Source organism: Tetrao urogallus (assembly GCF_951394365.1).
Source record: "Tetrao urogallus genome assembly, chromosome: 2".
In the NCBI taxonomy this organism is placed as follows: Eukaryota; Metazoa; Chordata; class Aves; order Galliformes; family Phasianidae; genus Tetrao; species Tetrao urogallus.
In genome coordinates, this window is record NC_136814.1 from 59,399,661 (window position 1) to 59,419,117 (window position 19,457).

General features: G+C 37.0%; 1 protein-coding gene across 2 annotated transcripts in view; it reads right to left on the bottom strand.

Moving 5' to 3' along the window:
- Positions 1 to 19,457, bottom strand: part of NKAIN2 (sodium/potassium transporting ATPase interacting 2) — a gene marked incomplete at both ends in the record, with an annotated part of 499,830 nt that overhangs the window by 55,200 nt on the left and 425,173 nt on the right. Inside the window, one exon of one of the 2 annotated variants that reach the window (XM_079550097.1) lies at positions 12,778 to 12,978. The exons of the other annotated variant lie outside the window; for it this stretch is intronic. Coding sequence (XP_079406223.1) covers positions 12,778 to 12,978 — 201 coding nt within the window. The remainder of the gene's footprint in view (positions 1 to 12,777; positions 12,979 to 19,457) is intronic. 2 annotated transcript variants of the gene reach the window in all.

The following is a 19,457-nucleotide window of genomic DNA, read 5'->3' on the forward strand; positions in this document are numbered from 1 at the left end:
ATGAAGACATTTAGAAAACAGAACAGCTCTTACACACTGTGGTGAATGAAGACTGCATCAAAGAAAAGTTAAATGAATGTACCGTCTATTAGATTATGTACAATTGCAACTGGAAAATCCCCCAAACTCTCTTATCCTTCAGGACATTAATTAGATTCCCCATTCTAACTTGCTGACCATTCATGCACTGTCCTCTGTTATGTCAATGCTAATTTTCCAGACAAAAAAAACCCAACAATTTCAAGCTATCAGCACTTGTGTGGAAAATACTTATGCTTATACTATAGTTTTACTAACACACACTTCCTTTACCCAAACCATATGGCATTCTGTGTGTACAGACCACTCTGGAGATTTACAGTAATTATGTCATGATGTGCTTATTGTTATGGATTCAGCAGCCTTCCTGCATCTCTACCTGCCTTGTTCAAGAGCAGCTGCTAGCTTCAAGCTGTTGTCTGCCTCCAGCAGCAGAAGCTGAATGATGAAATGCTTTCCAGGAAAGACATGTTTTGAAGCAGACATATTGACAATAAACCAATTCACTGGGGAAGCATAACATTGACTGGATAAAAGTTGAGTAATGATTCTACGATAATTTACTGAAACTGGGTGCAATTTGCTTTAAAATAAAAATTCCCTCTGCTGCTGATGTTGGACTTAAAGGCCTTTAACAGATAAAAGTGTGGCATTTGCTTTTATGAAGTAACTGATCTTTAGAGATTCATTAAACCTCATTATTTCATCTTATGCATAAGTGACTATTAATACTAACTCACTGAATGAGAGGAATGGGAAGAATAGTGTTGTCAGAAACAAGGCTCAACAGTCCTCTACCATGCTTTTTCTTTGCTCATTGTGTCTGAATACTGAATTCAGTTGCAAAGGAAAGCCTAAATCTTCTAGTAAAATGGGGAACACTTAAGATGAGACTGGTTAATATACTCCTCAATTCTGTGTCTGGTTTTCATTATAAGCAAGCAGTAAGCATTCAGGCCACCTGCCTCCAGCTTTAGTGGGAGCTGCTTGTTGAGGAGCCCCAAGGGATACATCCTGCTGTTGCCTGTTGTGTAGCCACTTCCCAACAGAGCACATCTTTGACCAATTTACCTACGCTGGAGGCAGGAAGTTTTATCTCCCAATTTTGTTTTCGTAATATTAGGAGGAGAAAATGTGAAAAAGGAAACAGTTAACTGATTAGGAAGAACAATAGGTGCAAAAATGTCAGAGATTGTGCTGCTGTGCTCTTATTACACTGTCCTTGCTGGAAATGGCAGCTATTAATATTTTATTGACTTGAACCTCCAGGGTAGACTCCAGATGTCACTATTTGATCTTTGCCTACATATCAGGAAATATAAATTATGTTGTGTCAATGTTGAATTCTCATCTATGGCAACAGTTATTATTGGCAGACAAATGCCCCTATGATTTTGCAGATCCTTTATTTCCTCAGCTTGTGACTAATCCCACGTGACTGATCTGTTCATAAAAACCCCAGACATCCAAAAATAAAAATAAAGTAGAGGCAAAGTCCCAATGCTTCATTTCTTATTTGTATATGTTAAGAATTAATTATTTCATTTGTACATTTTGGGAGAGACTGGAGGCTAAGATAACAGAGCCCAAGGCTAGCATTAAAAGAATGATGTGTGCTGGAAAAAAATCTGCTCTATTGGTTATGAAAACAGGAATCGCTTTATGGCAATCACTTTCAAGCAGTAGGAAACAGAAAAACTGCTGTCTCAATAGTACTGCATTTTAGCTGAATGATACTGCTAAGGAATACATTTGATAGTCTCCCCCAAACACATCAGCAGTGTGAAAATATGCTAACTGTCCAACCGGAGCTGAAAGTAACATCTATTAAAGAAATGGTGAGAGTTGGCTGATGTTTACTGAGCATATGTGCAAAGACAGATTATCTCTGATTTCAAGAGACAGTAATTTTCTTTACTTGGATAAAACAATGATGTTTTTCAGTAATGAGTATTACCTGGAATTTAAAATCTGTTATTCATGTGAAAGCTTCAGCAAATTTATAGAAAAAAACATTCTCTCCTTACCCTGCAGCACTGTAGAAGTCACAAGAGCTAAAAGTCCTTAGAATGTGTCTGCAGAGAATTATACTCACTGTACTGCATAGACTTTCATGTGCTACATGAGTGGTAGAAAATTGAGAATTTTTCTACAAATAATGACTATTTGACTCCATGTTACTAGGTTACAATTCATGGTCCTTTCTTGGACATCATGCTCTGGCCCAACAGCATGGTTCAAACACTAGCTACAAATCTGGCTAACACTGATATTACTGCAGCTCTAGGTATCTCAGATCTTATGTATGCAATTGCCTTGGCATGGTGGATGTACAGGGGGATTAACAAATGAAATAACCTAGAGACTGCCTTCTGGCCTGGAAGCCAAAAGGTATGGCATAGCTTTTGTTCACACAAATAAGGTCTTTTCAAATCCAGAACAAGGCAAGCAGACCCAAACTATGCGTAAGGATGCTCCCTGGTTTGCACAGTCCCTGCCCCTATGCCCTGCTGCTGTCTGGGCTAGATAAACGACATTGACAGTAGCAGGTGGTTAACCATCTCAGAAAAAACATAGTGAATGTGCAGAGCCAAAGGAGCTAGCTGAGAAATCTAGCAGGAAGACAGGTACTACGTTATTTCACACTTCCTGCACATTAGATGAAGTTCACTGTCACTGTCATACTAGGACAAAACAGTTTAGGGCTGATGTATTTTCCAAGAGCCCTGTTTCTTCAGAAAATTTCCACTCAGACCGACTTCTGAGATTGCAATGAGAAACCTCAATCAGCAAAAATATTAGGAGCAGTTTTCTGATCTTGCTTTCTTGACCTGCCTAGGATACATACTCCAAGGGCCCTAGGACATATGGTTACAACAGAAAGTTACGTACTTTCTAGAATGCAATGGACTTGTCACATTGTCTTTGCTGGGAAGTAGTGAAAAAAATTTACAAAGTACATAATGTAATAATACTTAATGCTCTTATTTTACACGCTCATAAAGTACATCTAAATGCTTCTAAGATTTCTACTTTCCCTAGAAATAGTTAATATTTTTAGTGGAGTAGTTAGTTACACCAAAAACAACTGAATTGTTTTTTAGAAATTTAGAATTACACTGAATTTTAGAAATTTAGTAGTCGATACAGGTTCAGTTGCAGTTGCTGTGAGTCATAGAGCACACATTATTTGTCTTTGGAGAATTTGGAGTGTAGAGCGGATTTTCTGTACTGTGGCATTATGACCAGGATTGTCATGACTGAAACTGCACAATAGGTAATTTTACATTTTCAGAGATAAATCTATACTTTCATCCACTCAGAAAGCTGAAACATGAAAGTACACTACATAAAATGGAATAGACAAATTTCAACAGATATGTGAAACCCTTGCCTGGAAGACAGCCAAAGCATGGGTATTTTCTGCATTTTTGAGGGGTGAAAATATCTCAGTACCAAAGTCCTTCACATACATTCAGGCAAGATTACCTTACTCATGAATTGAGGCTACTTTCTTTCAGAATGGAAAATGTCCTTTACAAGGTGTTGAACAAAATGACAAAATATGAGCTTTCACTTTTATAAGGCAGTATTTTAATGTTAGAATACTGAGCAGAGAAATGCTGGGGTAAATTCATACTGAGGCTTTTTTCAGACATTTAAAGAGCAGTGTTCCATTGGATGATTTGTGCCATCACAATCAGCTCAGGAAAGGGGTTGGTGAACCTAGCAGTTCACTACAAATTTTCAATATGAAGAGGGCTTTCTTTTTTTTTAATTACTTAAGATTATAGAAGCTTGTGATATTATTGTTATTCAGATTAACATTATTCTTCCATCTAAAGCAAGTTTTTTTTTTTACTATGCAAACTCACTTGCATAGAATATCTGTAGAAAGAAAATGGACAAGGCTCTTTGTTCAGAGTCTTCAAAAGATGCAAAACCCAAAAAAGATTACTACATGAAATGACCCTAAATTCAAGGCTTTTGAGCTGTGTATAGTAGGAAGTGGCTTACTTGCAGCACTTTCACTAGAGCAGTGTCATAAAATCACAGCAGAACTGTGCTAGTACAGAAGCTGAAGAATAATTTAAATCCCAGCTGTACAAGGAAGAAAATCAGCTAGCCAGCAACACCAGGTAACACAGCACTACCAGCATCACATAGCCCCAAGACAGCCATGAGGCACTGAACCTGGGGAACCATAATCTCATTGCTGCATCATATGACTATTTATCCCTACAGGGTCAGGCCAAATCAGAGTCCCCTGTGTGAAGGAATACATATGAGATGGTCAAAACAAATTCTCAGGAAACTTCCCTCTAGGCCCCATAGTAATGACTCTAATGTTCAGCTCTTGATAATCACAACTCTGTTCCTGCCCAAATCACATTCACCATTTGCCTTTGCTTGTATAAGAGGATCTGTGAGAGTTGGAACTGCTTCTTCCAGTCTCAGCTCATGCTGGTGCTGGAGCCTTTCTATCCATCAGGGAGATGAACCTCTCAGAGAAAATCCTATGCGCACTGGCCTTGTAGCTCTATTTAAAGCTGACATCTCTCCACTGAGTTGCAGCAAATTTATTTTCAGAAAATTATCATACAACTTAGCTGTGTATGAGTGTTCCCAGTTCATTAAGGGAAGGGAAGCTTCTAGGGAAATGAATGGTACAATTTCACTTACAAAGCTCCACGCTCATTAAAAAACAGTTTATGCTTTGATGTGTACAATTCTGTTTTCTGCAAGTATTGGTAAAGAAATGCAGGTAAAATATGATAGAAGTAACTACAGAGAACATGTGTAAGCAAAAAGATAACTCTTACAATAATCCTTCAAAACTAATGGCATGCTCTAACATTATTGTCAAACAGAGAAACAGCAAATATACTCTACTGTGATGTCAAAGATGCCTGAACCTGATGTTGCTCCTCTGCTAACACGGCACAACAATGTTATTGAAGTAGCACTTTACAACAATTCATACCCATTGTACTGATTTTGCCCAACCTTGCTGTGAGAAAACAGTCTTTCTTAAAATACAGATCTGTATCATTAAGAATCAATTTTACTTCAATCTCTGTGTTGCCCTAAAAAGGAACTCCACCTTAATTAAATAACGTTATTTTTTCCCATTAGGGTCAAAGAGTCAAAATTTGATCACATGAACTCTTATCTCCTTTCTCACCTATAAATACTCTCATCACTTTTCTAGCTCAGGAGAAAGCAACCAACGTGCAAGGTATATGCATGCGTATGTATATGCAGAAGAGGTCAAAAGAGCGGTGGGGGAAGAAAATGAGCAAGAGTAAAACTGAGTGAGAGCTTTTGCGTGCAAGATGTACTTCCAGAACAAAAGAAGTTTTGTGTTGTCTAGAAAGGAAAAACGGCATCAGGTTTTTACTGCAAAAAGATTTAATATATGCTACTCATGATCAACACAAAGGAACTGAGGAATGGGAAATTAAGAATCCAATGTCAATTTACTGCTAAGCATATCTGACACGTACATATTAAGCATATCTCATTATGCACATTTGGAGCACAAAAATGGGATGTGCTGGGTAATTATTAAAACCCAAAGCCTATATCAAGCTGTGGCACTTCCTAAAAGATAAATGTTATCCATCTGAACTCATTTGAAGACCCTTTACACTGTACAAGCTCTCAGATGATCCCTGGCCCTGAGCCTTTGTAGCTCTGACAAAAGGACCCAGGCATTTCAAGCTGGAGTATCCAGGGTCAAATAATTTTTTGTTTGTTTTCACTCATGAGTATTTTGGGACTCAGAGAAACACCATTTTGGTCCTTGCCTCAATCCTAATGGTATAACTGCTTTTATTTTTCATGCAATTCTGTGACTCCCTCCCTCTTCTTCTGTATTTCACTCTTTTGCTCTGCTCCTGTCATATAGTCTGTCCTGATGAAATATGTGCTTATATTTATGATTTACACTCATTGCACACTTTTTTTAGTCCTGCTCTGTCATTTGGGAGTCTCTAGTGGAATTTCAGGTCTTTCACTCTGCTCAGGTCTTATCAATATATTCCTTCTCCCACCCAAAAAAGAATATACTTTTCCCTACAGAACTCTCATTTTCCTTTTCTGCTCTAACACTTAATGTACAAGAGCACCATTTCTCTAACTTCTGCTGTTCTCTCCTCCTCATCACTCACCCAGTAAATCTACTTCCATCTCTCCACAAGGACATGAGACTACAACATCAGCTGTGCTATGCTAACATTAAGATTTTTAGAGTACCTACTTCTAATTACTGTCAATCCTTCAGAGAAGCAGAGACTGTTACTGCTTCTCTGTTCTTCTAAGACCACTTTAATTTAATACTTGATTACTTTGCAGTGTTTTAATGGAATTATCCTGTCAACATCTTTCTGAGGTATTTAGGAACTATTGTTTATGTAGTACAGAAAAAAATTGGCACAAGTTAAGCACCCTGCCAAAGGTTGTACTGTAAGTCTACAACAAAGCAAAGATTTTGAAGCTGGTGTCCTAACTGTTTGGCTTTATTATTGCCTCTTAATAGCACTGTTATGTTTCATGATGCTTTAAATCAATCTGACAGCATCGTAGCTTGGAAGGTACTACAATACAGACTTTGCAGAATACCAAACAGTATACATTTACTGTAACTAGTATGGATGGTTAATTACATATTACAAATTTTAAAGCATGAAATAATAATTTAAATGATTGCATAAAGCATACGCTCAGGAAGGAACAGAAAGGAATTAAGACTAATGCACAGCACATAAAAGTGAGTGAAAAAGACCACTATGAATATGGTCAATACTTTCATGTAACTGTTTACTTAAGGTTTTATTTATTTGGCATGTAATTTATCATCAATAATATAGATACAGTATGTAAGAAATGCTTGTCCCCTACTCATTTAACTGGAATAATGTTGCACACTTATCTTTACAATATCTGTATTACTATGTTGGTTGCCCTGAAAATAATGCCTCCTATTTATTTCTACAGAAACAACAACAGATACAAAGATACAATAACACCACTTGATAAAGCAAATTCTCAGCTACAAAATACCATTCCTTTACAAAGTTACCAACATTAGCTATGCATTTTCATCATCTACATGCAAAAGCCTGTATGCCATGCTTGTAAAAATCTGCACCAGTGGAGGTAACCTACTGTTGCTGTCTCCACTACTGGAAGACATCAGTACATCACTACTGCCTCACTGTGCTCATATCCACTATCTGGTCTCCATACGCATTCAAGAAGTGTCAATGAATATCAGTGGGTGCCATTTTTTCCACATCAAGGTGTTCAAACATGCCTTTGCTTCATACACACTTTGACATCATTTTGTCAGACTGGCTCTCTGCTGCAGTCTGCCTCATGGGAACAAAATGTAATGGAATATTGGTGGGAAGGTCACCCATATTGGTTATGACATCGTGGGCAAACAATGAAATAGGAAGCATTATTTCAGAGCAGCCTTCACAAATTCAAATTGGCTGAGGTGATTCCTTCACATTAGTCTTATTCCCATAGATCAGTCACTTAGTTCCACTCAAATCAATAGACTTGTGAGTGGGTAAGTGAGGAGTGAAAGACAAGCATAATAAATTCTTTAAATCCTGTGTTGGCAAATAGATACATAATTCTGTCAAACTTATCACCATGGTTAATCTTTTATTTGCATATTTTGAGAGTTTTGATCTACAAATGGATTTTAATTTGTCTATTTTTAAAAACAGCCTTGTCGGAGTGGGGGCAGGTCATACATAATCAAAGCACTGAACACAGGCAGAAGGAAGATGTAGAGAAGCTACAGAAGCTCTGATTCTGTATGAAATGCAATTACCATTATTGTAACTCTTTTGTACCAGAAAACAGCCTTACTATACTGGGTATCATCCGCGTTCAGAGTTTTTTTGAGAGATGAATGGATCCCTATCTATGCAAACATTACAATCTTATAAACTGAACATGAACAATTTAAGAATGCTTTTCTCACTGCAGCACTTGGGAAGAGGCAGAAAGAAGAAATGACTTTCTCAAGGACATTATGGTAGGCTTGGAAACAGAACCAATTGATCTGAAGCACAGCTCAGGGTCTGAACTGAAATAATTTCCATTTGCTGTACTAAGATGAGTTCAATAAAAAGCCCAAGTGAAGAAAACTGTACACTGAATCTGTAGCTAGAATTTGACATTGATGCATGTGAGTACCCGTGAGACTGTGAGCTTGAGACCTTTTCTTGGCCACAGTATCAAAAAAAGGTGCATTTTCTATCAATACATAAAGCTCATGCCCTCTCTAAGCACTGACATTACATGCCAAGGTTAGCAGGGGCATACAGTCTTCACTGTACCTCCCCAAGCACTGCCTTCCCATGTTTTTTCTCCTGCTTTTTTCCAATTGTCTGAGGATTGGTGGGAACTTTCATTCAGTCTTCACTACATACACAGTATGCAGAATGCAACTCAAATTTCACAAAACAGTACCAAATCAAATCTCCATTAGTACTACTGGCCTCATTCTTTACCTGGAAAAATCATCTCCAGAGATCAGTAATTTATCTGCCCTAGATAACCCAGGAGTTCTGAAAATGAAATAGCTTCTCTAGTGTAAGCATTGAGAATCAATATCCATTAAAGCCATAAGGACACTTTAAAATATGAAACATATGAGTATCCAAGTCATGCCATCAGTAGACCAATTAATTTTGGTAATACGTAGGCATACAGGACAAGCTGTGGTCTTCACAGAGAACTTCAAATGGTCCAAGTACTCAGATGTCACAGCTTTGCAAATGAAGTATTCCTGGGAGAGACAAGTAAAGGAGAGGATTTGGCCTAGTATGTGAGCACAGGCTGCAGGGACAAATGGGTTTGTGCAACAAGGCAAATTGGTTAGCCATGGCTGAAGTGATATATTTTTTGACCATATATCAGCACTGATGATTAAAAATTACTGTTGGCAAAATTCAGTGACACCTCAGATGTGAAGCCGTTACCTTCTCAGACACATCTATAGCATTCACCAAGAATTGGGGAGGACAAGAATCATTCAATAGAAATACTGTCCCCACAGTTTTTCCCAGACCTCTGGGTTTCACACAAAACTGAACTGAAATCCTACCCTTAGCAGTTCTGTTCAGTTCAAAACAGCTGCCTGCTGCAAGTGGTGCCCGAAAAGTATGTTTACATATTTTGCATCACTGCAGGGTGCAAAGCTACACTTCACATATATCGTCATTCTCCACTTTCTCCCTTTCTCACTCTAAGCCACACTCTTTAACTTACTGGAAGAAGATAATACACACAGATAGAGTGATAGCACCAAGGCTCAGCTCAGTCTCAAAAGAACCATGCAGGAGGTATTACTATAGAGCACAAAAGGGAAAGTGACAAGCATGGTGTGTGGCACTGACATTTTGGTGGTGAAATGTTTCAGAAAAAAACATCACATCAGTGGAATGAAAATCAGTGCAATTAAATAAATAAGTCAATTTCACAAAGATGAATCAGTTAGTGGCTAAGAAAGATGCGCTGAAAGGAGAATGGCTGCAAGACAAATATAATTGTGCATTATTTTTTTATTTTTCTGATGCAAGGATTGGTTGATACAGCTCTGTAAAGGCTGTAGTCTCCCACCAGAACCACCAGATAAAATGCTGTTTGGTATGAGACAAAGGAGAGGTTGTGGCTGCTTTGCAGCCCCCATTATCACTGTGGATTGTTCCAACCTTGCCTTTGCATACATAAATGCTAAATAGCCAAATCAGGAGAAGTCTTGTTTTATCAGAACATTTCCTTGCACATATTAAGTCTCAAATATTTTTCCCAAATTTGAAGCTTTTCTAAGCAACAAATGTTCATTTAGTCAAAGCACAGAGACCACCAGCCACAATTTTCTGTTACTTCTGCAATGTGGGCTGAAGTAGGAATTTTATCCAGTCATTTATTTACCCTGTGCAAAACCCACTCTGCAGTAGCAAATCATCTGTGCGCCATCATTTCTCTTTAGTCTTTAAGCCAGGTATTATGCAATGAACAATATCACTCTACATGCTGAGGATTCTGAAATTTGGGACTATTTAACCTTCTAGTTGTCTTAATTACTACATTTTTTTTTATAGGCAGTAAAATCAAAGAAAGTTCTACAAAATTTCGCCCTTAGAAAACTAAAATCAGTGCTTACTTGCACAAAATTAGCAGTAGCATTTGGATCATTTGCAGTCTGGTGGTTTTTGTTTTCAGGGAGATATCTGGGGAGATAAGGTGACTAGCAGAAAATAAATATTCTGCACCTCTTCAGGAGAGTCTGTCTGCAGTTCTGAAATATTCCACATCCTAATTTAAGTCTTTCTTTTTAGAAAGTATAAATACTGGAGAATTTATAGCTTTTATTTTAGCTCTTGTATTCCTTCCACTAAGTATTCCACAGCAAACACCACGTCTATGTCGAGCATAAACTTTGTCACCCAGCTTCCATACAACCTTACCGGCAAGCTATACAAACTATACACAGCATAATGTTTTCAAAGACTGATGTAAATGGGCCTCAGTGGAGACGAATTTCTTTGTAACTTTTTGTCTATAGACAGTAGAAAACATCCTTAAAAAAATACCGCAGTGCCACCAGTCTGTGAAAAAGCCAAGATCAACATTAGCTTGATCACTGTCATGAAATCACAAATAGGAAGCGAGTAACCAATTTGCAGGTAGCAATTTATAGATCTACAGTTAAAGTGCAAGATCCACTTAAGTGCCCATAAAAGGAAATTGAAAGGAAAGATTAATTTCTTTCCACTAAAGGGAGATAAATCTGGTGCAAGGTTTGGGTTTGTTGAAAGCTTGTTTACCGAAAACAAAGAAATATGTTTTGTTCCAGCTTTGTGTTATATGTTACTGAGTCACACCAAGCAATTCCTGTCTTTCTCGACACGTTTTTATAATTGCGACATTATGCTAGTGCTTCTATTAGAAAAAGAACAACGTGCCCACTATCAGAAATGTGAAAATATATAAACATTAAAGTTTGAAGAACCTGGTCTGGAAAACTGGCCCATACTATTACTGAGTTGCTCTTTATCTATGATAATTATGTTTGCAGTACCATGAATGGAAATATAAAAATAGTTGTAGCTGCCCGCAGCTACCAGATGACTGATGGTTTGTTATTCTGTGCCATTCTCCTGCTTTGTAAAGACTTTCTTATCTAGAAACACATTTCTGTTTAGGCAGAGATGCACGAAAAACCTTGTTGTACCAAGAAAAGAATCAAGCTTAAACTATATATACCTTGAGGTTTTTGTTCATTATTCATTGCACACCAAAAAAACCAACAATCCAAACCCAGAATAAAATAAAAAAGGACCAGATATCTTTCTCTGAGTTATGATTGAGTAAATAACAATTGCTTGTAAATAATGTTGTAAAGCTATTTTAATTCATTGACTTAGTCACTTTGATTTATTATTTTTTTTGTACTTGTCTTGTTGTTTTTTGTATCGGCTGTAACTTGCCAAAATTGAAGATGTGATGTATCTGGGCAAGAAATTTATTTTATCTTTCAGATCTGCCCAGTGCCTGCCTTAATAACTACTTGGTCAGGGTCCTTATGCTTTCCTATAGTGGGACCAGCTGAGGTGTATGGAAGAGACCTGGGAGGTAGATGGACTTTGTCACAGTTTTGTGATTTTTGATTTTCGGTATTCCACATCATAACATCACGTGGGACACTGGGAGTCTAACTCTTAATGCTCAAGTCCTGGGTACCTGCCCAGAAGAGAAAAAGAACTACATTCCCCAGGGGACTTTGCGGTCAGGGAGAGGAGGTTTAACTCCTGGAAAGTTCACCTGATGCTCTTTTTCGCCTGCTCTTCGTTGTGGGTGCTGCTCCTGTCTCCCTGCTGCTCAACTGGCCTGTGCATCTCACCTCAGCATTGTGGTGAAGCCTACCCACCCTTTCGGACATTCTCTCTCTCATTATATTTGATTTATTAGCTTCAATTCTGATTATATCGTATTATGGTGTGTTATCTTGCATTCCGATACTATATTTAGTAAATTAGTCTCTCAGGTCGGTGCTGCTGTTTTTAATTATTTTGGGATCCCCTGTTTCCTTTTTTTCTGGAGGTGCAGATCCTCAGATCCCTCTGCCCTGCTCATCATGGAACCAGGCTGAACTAGCCCGTAAACCGTCGACAACTTTCAGGTGAATCTGCCACTAAGCTTCACACATGGAATCCACACAGAGATGTACTGACACAGAGATATATTTGCCTAAACTCACCTGTTGTTGGCCATTTACACCTAGACTGAGGAAAAGACAGATAGGGAAGCTGTTCACTTTTTGATTGTCTGGTGGCCATATTGGATGTTGGCAACTGTTCCAATGATTTACATTAACTTCAGGATCAGGATGAACAAATATCCTCTCTCTTTTGCCTGTATGGCCCCTCTTTGGACAAAATATTGGAATCTCTTAAGGAGAAGTTTATGTGGTAGGAGTTATGTACCCAGGCACTGGACAAAACTTGTATGCATAGCAACAATTTTATTTGCAGTTACATATATATTTATCTCTACATATATGAATATATTAATTATATATTAAAAATGCCAACATTTAGACAAGGTTTTTAAATAAAGGCCACAACACTCTACTTTTCTGGTAGTAAGATTCTCCAAGAAGAAAGCTAAAAAAGGCAACATGAGTGAGGATATCTATTGTATACTTACTGCAAGGAAGATCTGAAGAGAACTGTGAGCCACTTCTATGTACTGATACTCAAGAAAACACCCCGAGACAGTGATATAACGATGATCCTCTGGAGCCCAGTCTGGGGCTGGTGTTACTGAGGTCACGGTGCATCCTGGTCCATTCTCCATCCACCATGAACGATGCATTGAGATATTAAATGTCAGAATGAGATCTGTTTCCTGCAAAACAATGTGGGAGGAATTAATTTTGGGATGGTACTCTGGTACTAAATGTCTCAGCTAGAGATTTCACAGTACACTTAAAGAAGAAAAGAACACCAATAAAATCATACCTTCACATGAAAATCAGCTGAGTTTGCCAGCAAGAAATGCAAGTAGCTGCACCTTGACAGGCAGATTTTTTTTGAAGCAGAAGAATAATTCTTGAAGCCAGGATCTGCTCCCAAACATTATACTAATCTGTACCATACAGTCATTTTATATTGATTATTATCCTATGGGAAACCACAGGGACTGATGGACAAGCACATTTCACAGCAACCCTCCTGTGCTCATTTGGCTCATATTTTGCTGGTGCAATCTACCAAACTGTACAAGAGTCCTCAATATCTGAGACTTTACTATGTGTAGATCATATGCAGTTTTTCTCACATGGACTCTGCAAAGCAGAATTCTAGCAACTCTGCCGGAATATTGGAGAAGGATCAGAAAAAAGATTCTGTACAGCTGATTAAAAGCACTGCTTCTCTGCAAAGCTTGTCTTAGTCTTCTAATTCTGTGTAGAAATCTGTACGGAAACAGCTGCTATGTGTTGCCTTGTCTAAAGACTTCTCAGCTTGTTAAACAAAAGGGAAAAGAAGCCTGCAACCTTCAAGTCTTGTGCAGCTGATACAAGGGAGCTAGTGCAAGAGATTCAGCCATGCTCTCAACTAAGATTGCATTTATGAATAGTTCATAAAGGATTAATGAATGATTAATATACATCATAAATAATACTACAGATATGACTTTCATAAATTATACTTGGTTGAACATTACTTGAGGGTACTATACATAGTTATAACAAAACTATGAACTTTGCGGATTCTGTAATAGCCTACAGTATTTACCAACTCTTCATAAATTATTTATGTGTAACCTCATTGTAAAGTGTGACTATCTTGTGCACATGTGCTCAGTCATGCAAAAAAAATTGCTTTTAAGTAGTGTCTTTGCAGAGTCAAATTCTCCCCACACCTAACCTACTTTTTTTTCAGTGTTGATGACATTAATAATTAAAATTATCATAAAAATTTAAAATGTAACTATTTAATTAGGCTTACCAAGACAAAAGGAAAAGAATGCCATTCTATAGCTGATATGCTGTGTCCAAATTTCCCTTCCTTCAGAAGAAGTAATTTTTTCAGTTTCACATATTTTTCCTTTTTGTACTACTTCAAACAAAAGTAACTTGATAGAGATTTCAGAGAGGTTTCAGATAACAACATGACTGACATATCAATTGATCTGTGATTATTCTGTAGCACAGCTGATTTTTTTTTTAAGTTCAAGTTCCTAATTACATGCAGAATTTCAGTACATTAAAAAAAAAATCAATGACTACCCTTCCCGAGCACATCCACTTAACAGATGGCAAGAAGGACTATAAATATTTTTGTGATTTTGTGATTCTACATCCGCACAGCAGCATGATCCAGCAATTAACGTGCTCTGTGAGTAAATATGTATCTTTCAATTATATGAATCGTCACAACTAACTTCAGACATTTAAAGATGATTAAAGCAACCATGAATTTTTGGAATAAACAACCCAAATTTTTCAGAAATTGATATATTTACATATGGCCACAAGCTTTCATACACAATAAACTTTTCCTTTCTCTGTGCCTCTCTGCAGCAAAGCTGCTAGTCTAGTGCCTGCCTATTGTTTCTTGCAAATGAGCTTTTTTCCCCCCAACACTCAATCCAGAAGACTATTTTTATTTCTGTACTCAGGGCTGTTAGAACTCCTCAGTTGTACATTGGCCTTTTAACCTTGCATAAGAAGTTGAAGAATTAGTATATTTGGAGCAACTTTGGTTTAAGACATCAACTTTTTCCTGAACGAGGAAAATAAAACTCCATCACATATTCATAGAAGACCTTTAATTCATTCTAGTTGCCATGGAAAATTCTTAACCTCTAGTCTCTTATCAGAGCAGCAGCATGAATGAATAGAACTTACTGGCATTCTTTATTTTATTATTTGTGGTACCTTCAGAAGAGTCACAATGAACTAAAAAGTGCAGACGTAGTATGAAATATGTATTGCCTAAAAAGGAAAGGGATTAGCTGGCTGGAAGGAACCAGTTATTTGTTATGCATCTGCTAGATGATGTTAAAAGGGAACAGGAGGAGCTAAGCAAAGATCAAAACTAGTCTCTGTGATTAGAATATTCTAATTCTTCTAAAGACAGCTACATTTGCTTACACAGGATGCAGTAGACCAAAACTTTACAGGTTAAAAACACAAGTGCGAAGTAAATATAATCACACGTTGAAATACTTATAACACTTATATACTTATAATTAGCTATGTAAATAAACTTCACAACATCTTGCTTTCTTACGTCCCAGAATTTATGCCCAGTTGATTTTCTGAAATAATCCACAACATTTAGAAAATTCCACTGCCCTCAAAACATCATTTCAAAATTAAGTTGTATACTGTGACAAGACTGTTTTGTCCAATAATAGTCTTTTAGTGCTAATAAGTTGTCCAATAATAGTCTTTTGGTGCTAACAAGAAAAAAAAATCCTAGTGCTAGCAATTTAGTGCTAATAAATAAAAAAATCCTATAGTCTACCAGATCTATATTTTATTCCTGTCTTTGAGCACCCAGTAAAATACTGCATTATTCCCTCTGCTCAAAAAATAGTCTGGATACTTGTCACAGTCTTATGTCTCTTAATTCCGGGTACTAGTAAAAACAAATCTTTCTGGTTGCAGCTGAAACAGTGTTAATAGCACACCCATACTTGTTGCTGAAGGGCTGGGACATATGTGGGACCAAGCCAGGTTACTTGACAGGAAGAGCCACTGCCTTTATGGCACAGCAACAGTAGGCAGGGCAGAACTGAACCAGGACAGGCGGGTGTTCCATACTGCGTGACATCATGCAGAAGGTCATAAAGGTGGTGAGCACTTGCATTGTGGATATATAAGTATGGATAGTTATCATCACATTTTTGTTTCTTTTTTTTTTTTTTTTTAAGCCTTAGAAAGTATTTTTTATGTCAATGCATGAGTTCTATTTCCTTTCCAGTTCTCTCCCTCATCACACCTGGAGGGAAATGAGCAAATGGCTACATGGTGCTGAGCTGTTGCCAGGTTAAACCACAACACAAATCCTGATGAAAGCCCACACTTGAAAACTTAACTCTGAATAACGTGGCTGAAAAGGCTATCAAGCAGGGTTGTTATTATATATTGAATTACAGAATCACAGAATTACTTAATAAACAAGGTGAATTTCAGAAAGCAAAACAGTAAGTGGAGACAAACTCTGGTTGTGGCAATATTAGGCATCATTCACTTCTAAGGGCAAATTCAATGACCAAGTCAGATTTTCAAAAACAAGCATAAGTTAGGTCCTGAAAATTCATATTTCCAAAATACGCGGGATAAGTATAGATGCAGACGGAGCCTATTTACTACAACATCAGCTGCCACAGTCAGATCATTCAAAATATAAATTGGTATGTACTCTGATCTTGCCTGTAACCTCTAAACCATGTATGCACTCATACGCGCTCATATTAGTAGACCATTTCCTGTGTTTTAGTAGTGAAAGTCACCCAACTTATGAAAAACTCACAATGTATCAGGAAAACAAATGAGAGAACTCTGCGAGCCAAAGAGAGCATGATGTATCTGTCATTAACATCTTTTGTACTGAAAAGATTTAGAACTATTATTTGACAAATTCCTCCTGCCATTTACTCTGTTCACTGTTTGAATACAGTTTTAGTGGACATAGACTAAGTCTACAAAGGAAGTAGAGGATTTTCTGTACTCTCCTGTGTATTTGCCGTCTGTTTTCTTTTCGACATCTGTGGCTCAAACACTGCCCAGGGAATTGCAGAGAAATGGTCTAATAAGCCTTGAAGCTATGAAACACAACAGGAACTGTTGATATGTATTGGGCATGCCAATATGATGATGTTCACAGTCTGTATGTCAAAAAAGATTTCACTAACTTAAATTCAACAAACAGCTGCTTCCTTCATGAACACAAAAATACATCTGTATGAGCTTTACGGATGATCACTATGATGGTTTTGTAAATCCTGCTGATATTTGTAAAGCCTGTTAATGAAAATTGGTGCATTAAAATAGATTTCGCTATTCACTGAGGAGTGAAAATTCAGAGGAAAATATTTAGTAAGGCATGTTTGCTAACACTCAAGATGTGTTGATATTTGTAATGGTTATGAGCTAGACAAAGGCTGGAGTTTGGAGGTCTCAGAGGCTCAGATGTAAAAAAAAAAAAAAAAACAGAAACTGAGACCTCTTCCAATTAAGTCTCTAACCTTATTTATTTTAGGATGGTTTGTGTAAAAAAAAAGAAAACTTGAGCTTTGATGATTATTTTGGTACACACAATATATAACAACTTCTCCTGGAGTCAACTGAACAGTATATAACATTCTGTGGATGAGGACACCTGATGAAAAAACACGGCAATATAAAATTTTGTGAGAGTTGCCAGAAATGAATACAACTTTCTTTGCATTAAAGAGCAGCAGGAGGCCTGCAATGCTCACAATGAAGATATGTAGTAATTACAAGGAAACACTGTTAAAATTATTTTATTAGTGCTCTGGTGCAGTTTAGAGATGCTGATTCCAAATACAATGCCAAGAGGAAAGAAAAAGCAGTGATTCAGTATGACCCTCTTTGGAAGTCCATAAGGCACTGCGGGCACAAGGAGTTTGTACTGATTTCAGTGGTTGTGCTTTGCTATTCTTTGGGAAGCGAGCTGCCTCTGTTTTTTCTAATTAGGAATTGATAAAATCTGTGCAAACATGCCTGGATTCTGGACAAGCTTTTTCAAATAGAACCGTGTAACCACTTGTTTCATTCTCAATCTAGCAAGAAGAGACTGTTTGAAGATTGAATGATCGCACAAGGATTCAGTGAAGATCAGGGTCTGAAAGCATCTGTAGTTGTGGATGCCTCAGATGCACAGGTCTCTACAGGCAATGTTTTTTCCTTCTGTTATCTAACTTCTCCACTAAAACTAGTGTGAGAAAATGGTACTGCATGACAGAAGCAAGCAGACATTTTCTTGCCTAAAGAAAAACTGATCTCATGAAAGGGTCAAAATATTGCTTGGCTGCATGTTTTTCTTTTTCAGTGTAAACTTTTTTTCCTCAGCTGATAAACAGAAATTAATTGTTGAATAATTCTGTGGAGATCACAGATTCTAAAACTACCTAATATTTTAAATCTGGTTGCACTTAAGCTGATTTTTCTCTCTGAACTTTTTTTTTTACATGTACAACTACTTTTCACTTGATTTTTTTTTTTTTCCCCCTCAGTAACCAGGAATTCTGGCTGTTAATTTCCTCTCACAAAACTTTATACCAGTATAATTCCAAAATTCAATTTAGGTGATAAGGTTTAACTAGATCCACTCAATAGATTTACTTCTGAAGTTCGTACATGGAAAATATCAAACATTCCCTCATTCTTAGTTGTTATCAGTATTCTGTTAAAAATATTCCAAATGTATCTTAAGTAATTGCCAGTGTAAATGTGAAGATTTCATAGAATTACTTAAAAGATGTAAGCATGAGAGAAAGGGATGACTCAGGTATCCTGATTTTCTTGTCTAAAATGAAACCTGAGCATTAACAAAACGGTACAAAAGAGTCTTCAAAAACCACAGCTACTGCAATACAGGGATTCACATTGTGACCTATTACTTTATACAATTCTTACCAATAACTTTATGAAATTGCTAGAGCTGCAAGCAATGTTATCTTAATTAAGATCATCATAGTTTTCTTGTATTAGAATATATACATTGAGAATCTTAACAATTTTGATCTACTCTGCTTCAATTCATTACAAAAAAAGGAAGATACCTACTAAACTTTAGAATATTAATTTCATCAGTACTGTGGCTTCAATTTTTCCCATTAGCATCCTTAAGAAATTTTCTATCTATGTAGATCTTCAATTAAAAATACCCTGAAAAGAAAGTAAAAACAGTTTGTACTGCAAAGATAAAATAATTGCTACCTCATGAATATCTTTAATATTTAATGAGAATATTTTTAGACTAAGATTTTTCTGGACTGGGATCATTAATTTTTTTATTTTTATTTATTGCGTAAACCAAAAGAATAAAACCCATCCTAGTAGCACAATAAAGTTCTGCCATTTATCACTGGAGTCTGACAGGCTGCAGTCCCCGTGCTATCACACAAAAATTTTAATCTGAGTCTTCTATGTATACAGCAAAGTTCCTGAGCAGTAGATTTTTTTTGTAGTTGCCTGGAAAGTGACTTTCTGAAATATTTCTAGTTTGTGCAGTGCAAAAATACACTGAACTAGGTAGTTGACCAGTAGTCCTCACATCCCAGAGTAGAAGCTAACTCTATGAAATATTATTTATTTCTCACCGTAGCATAATCAGGGATATCATTTG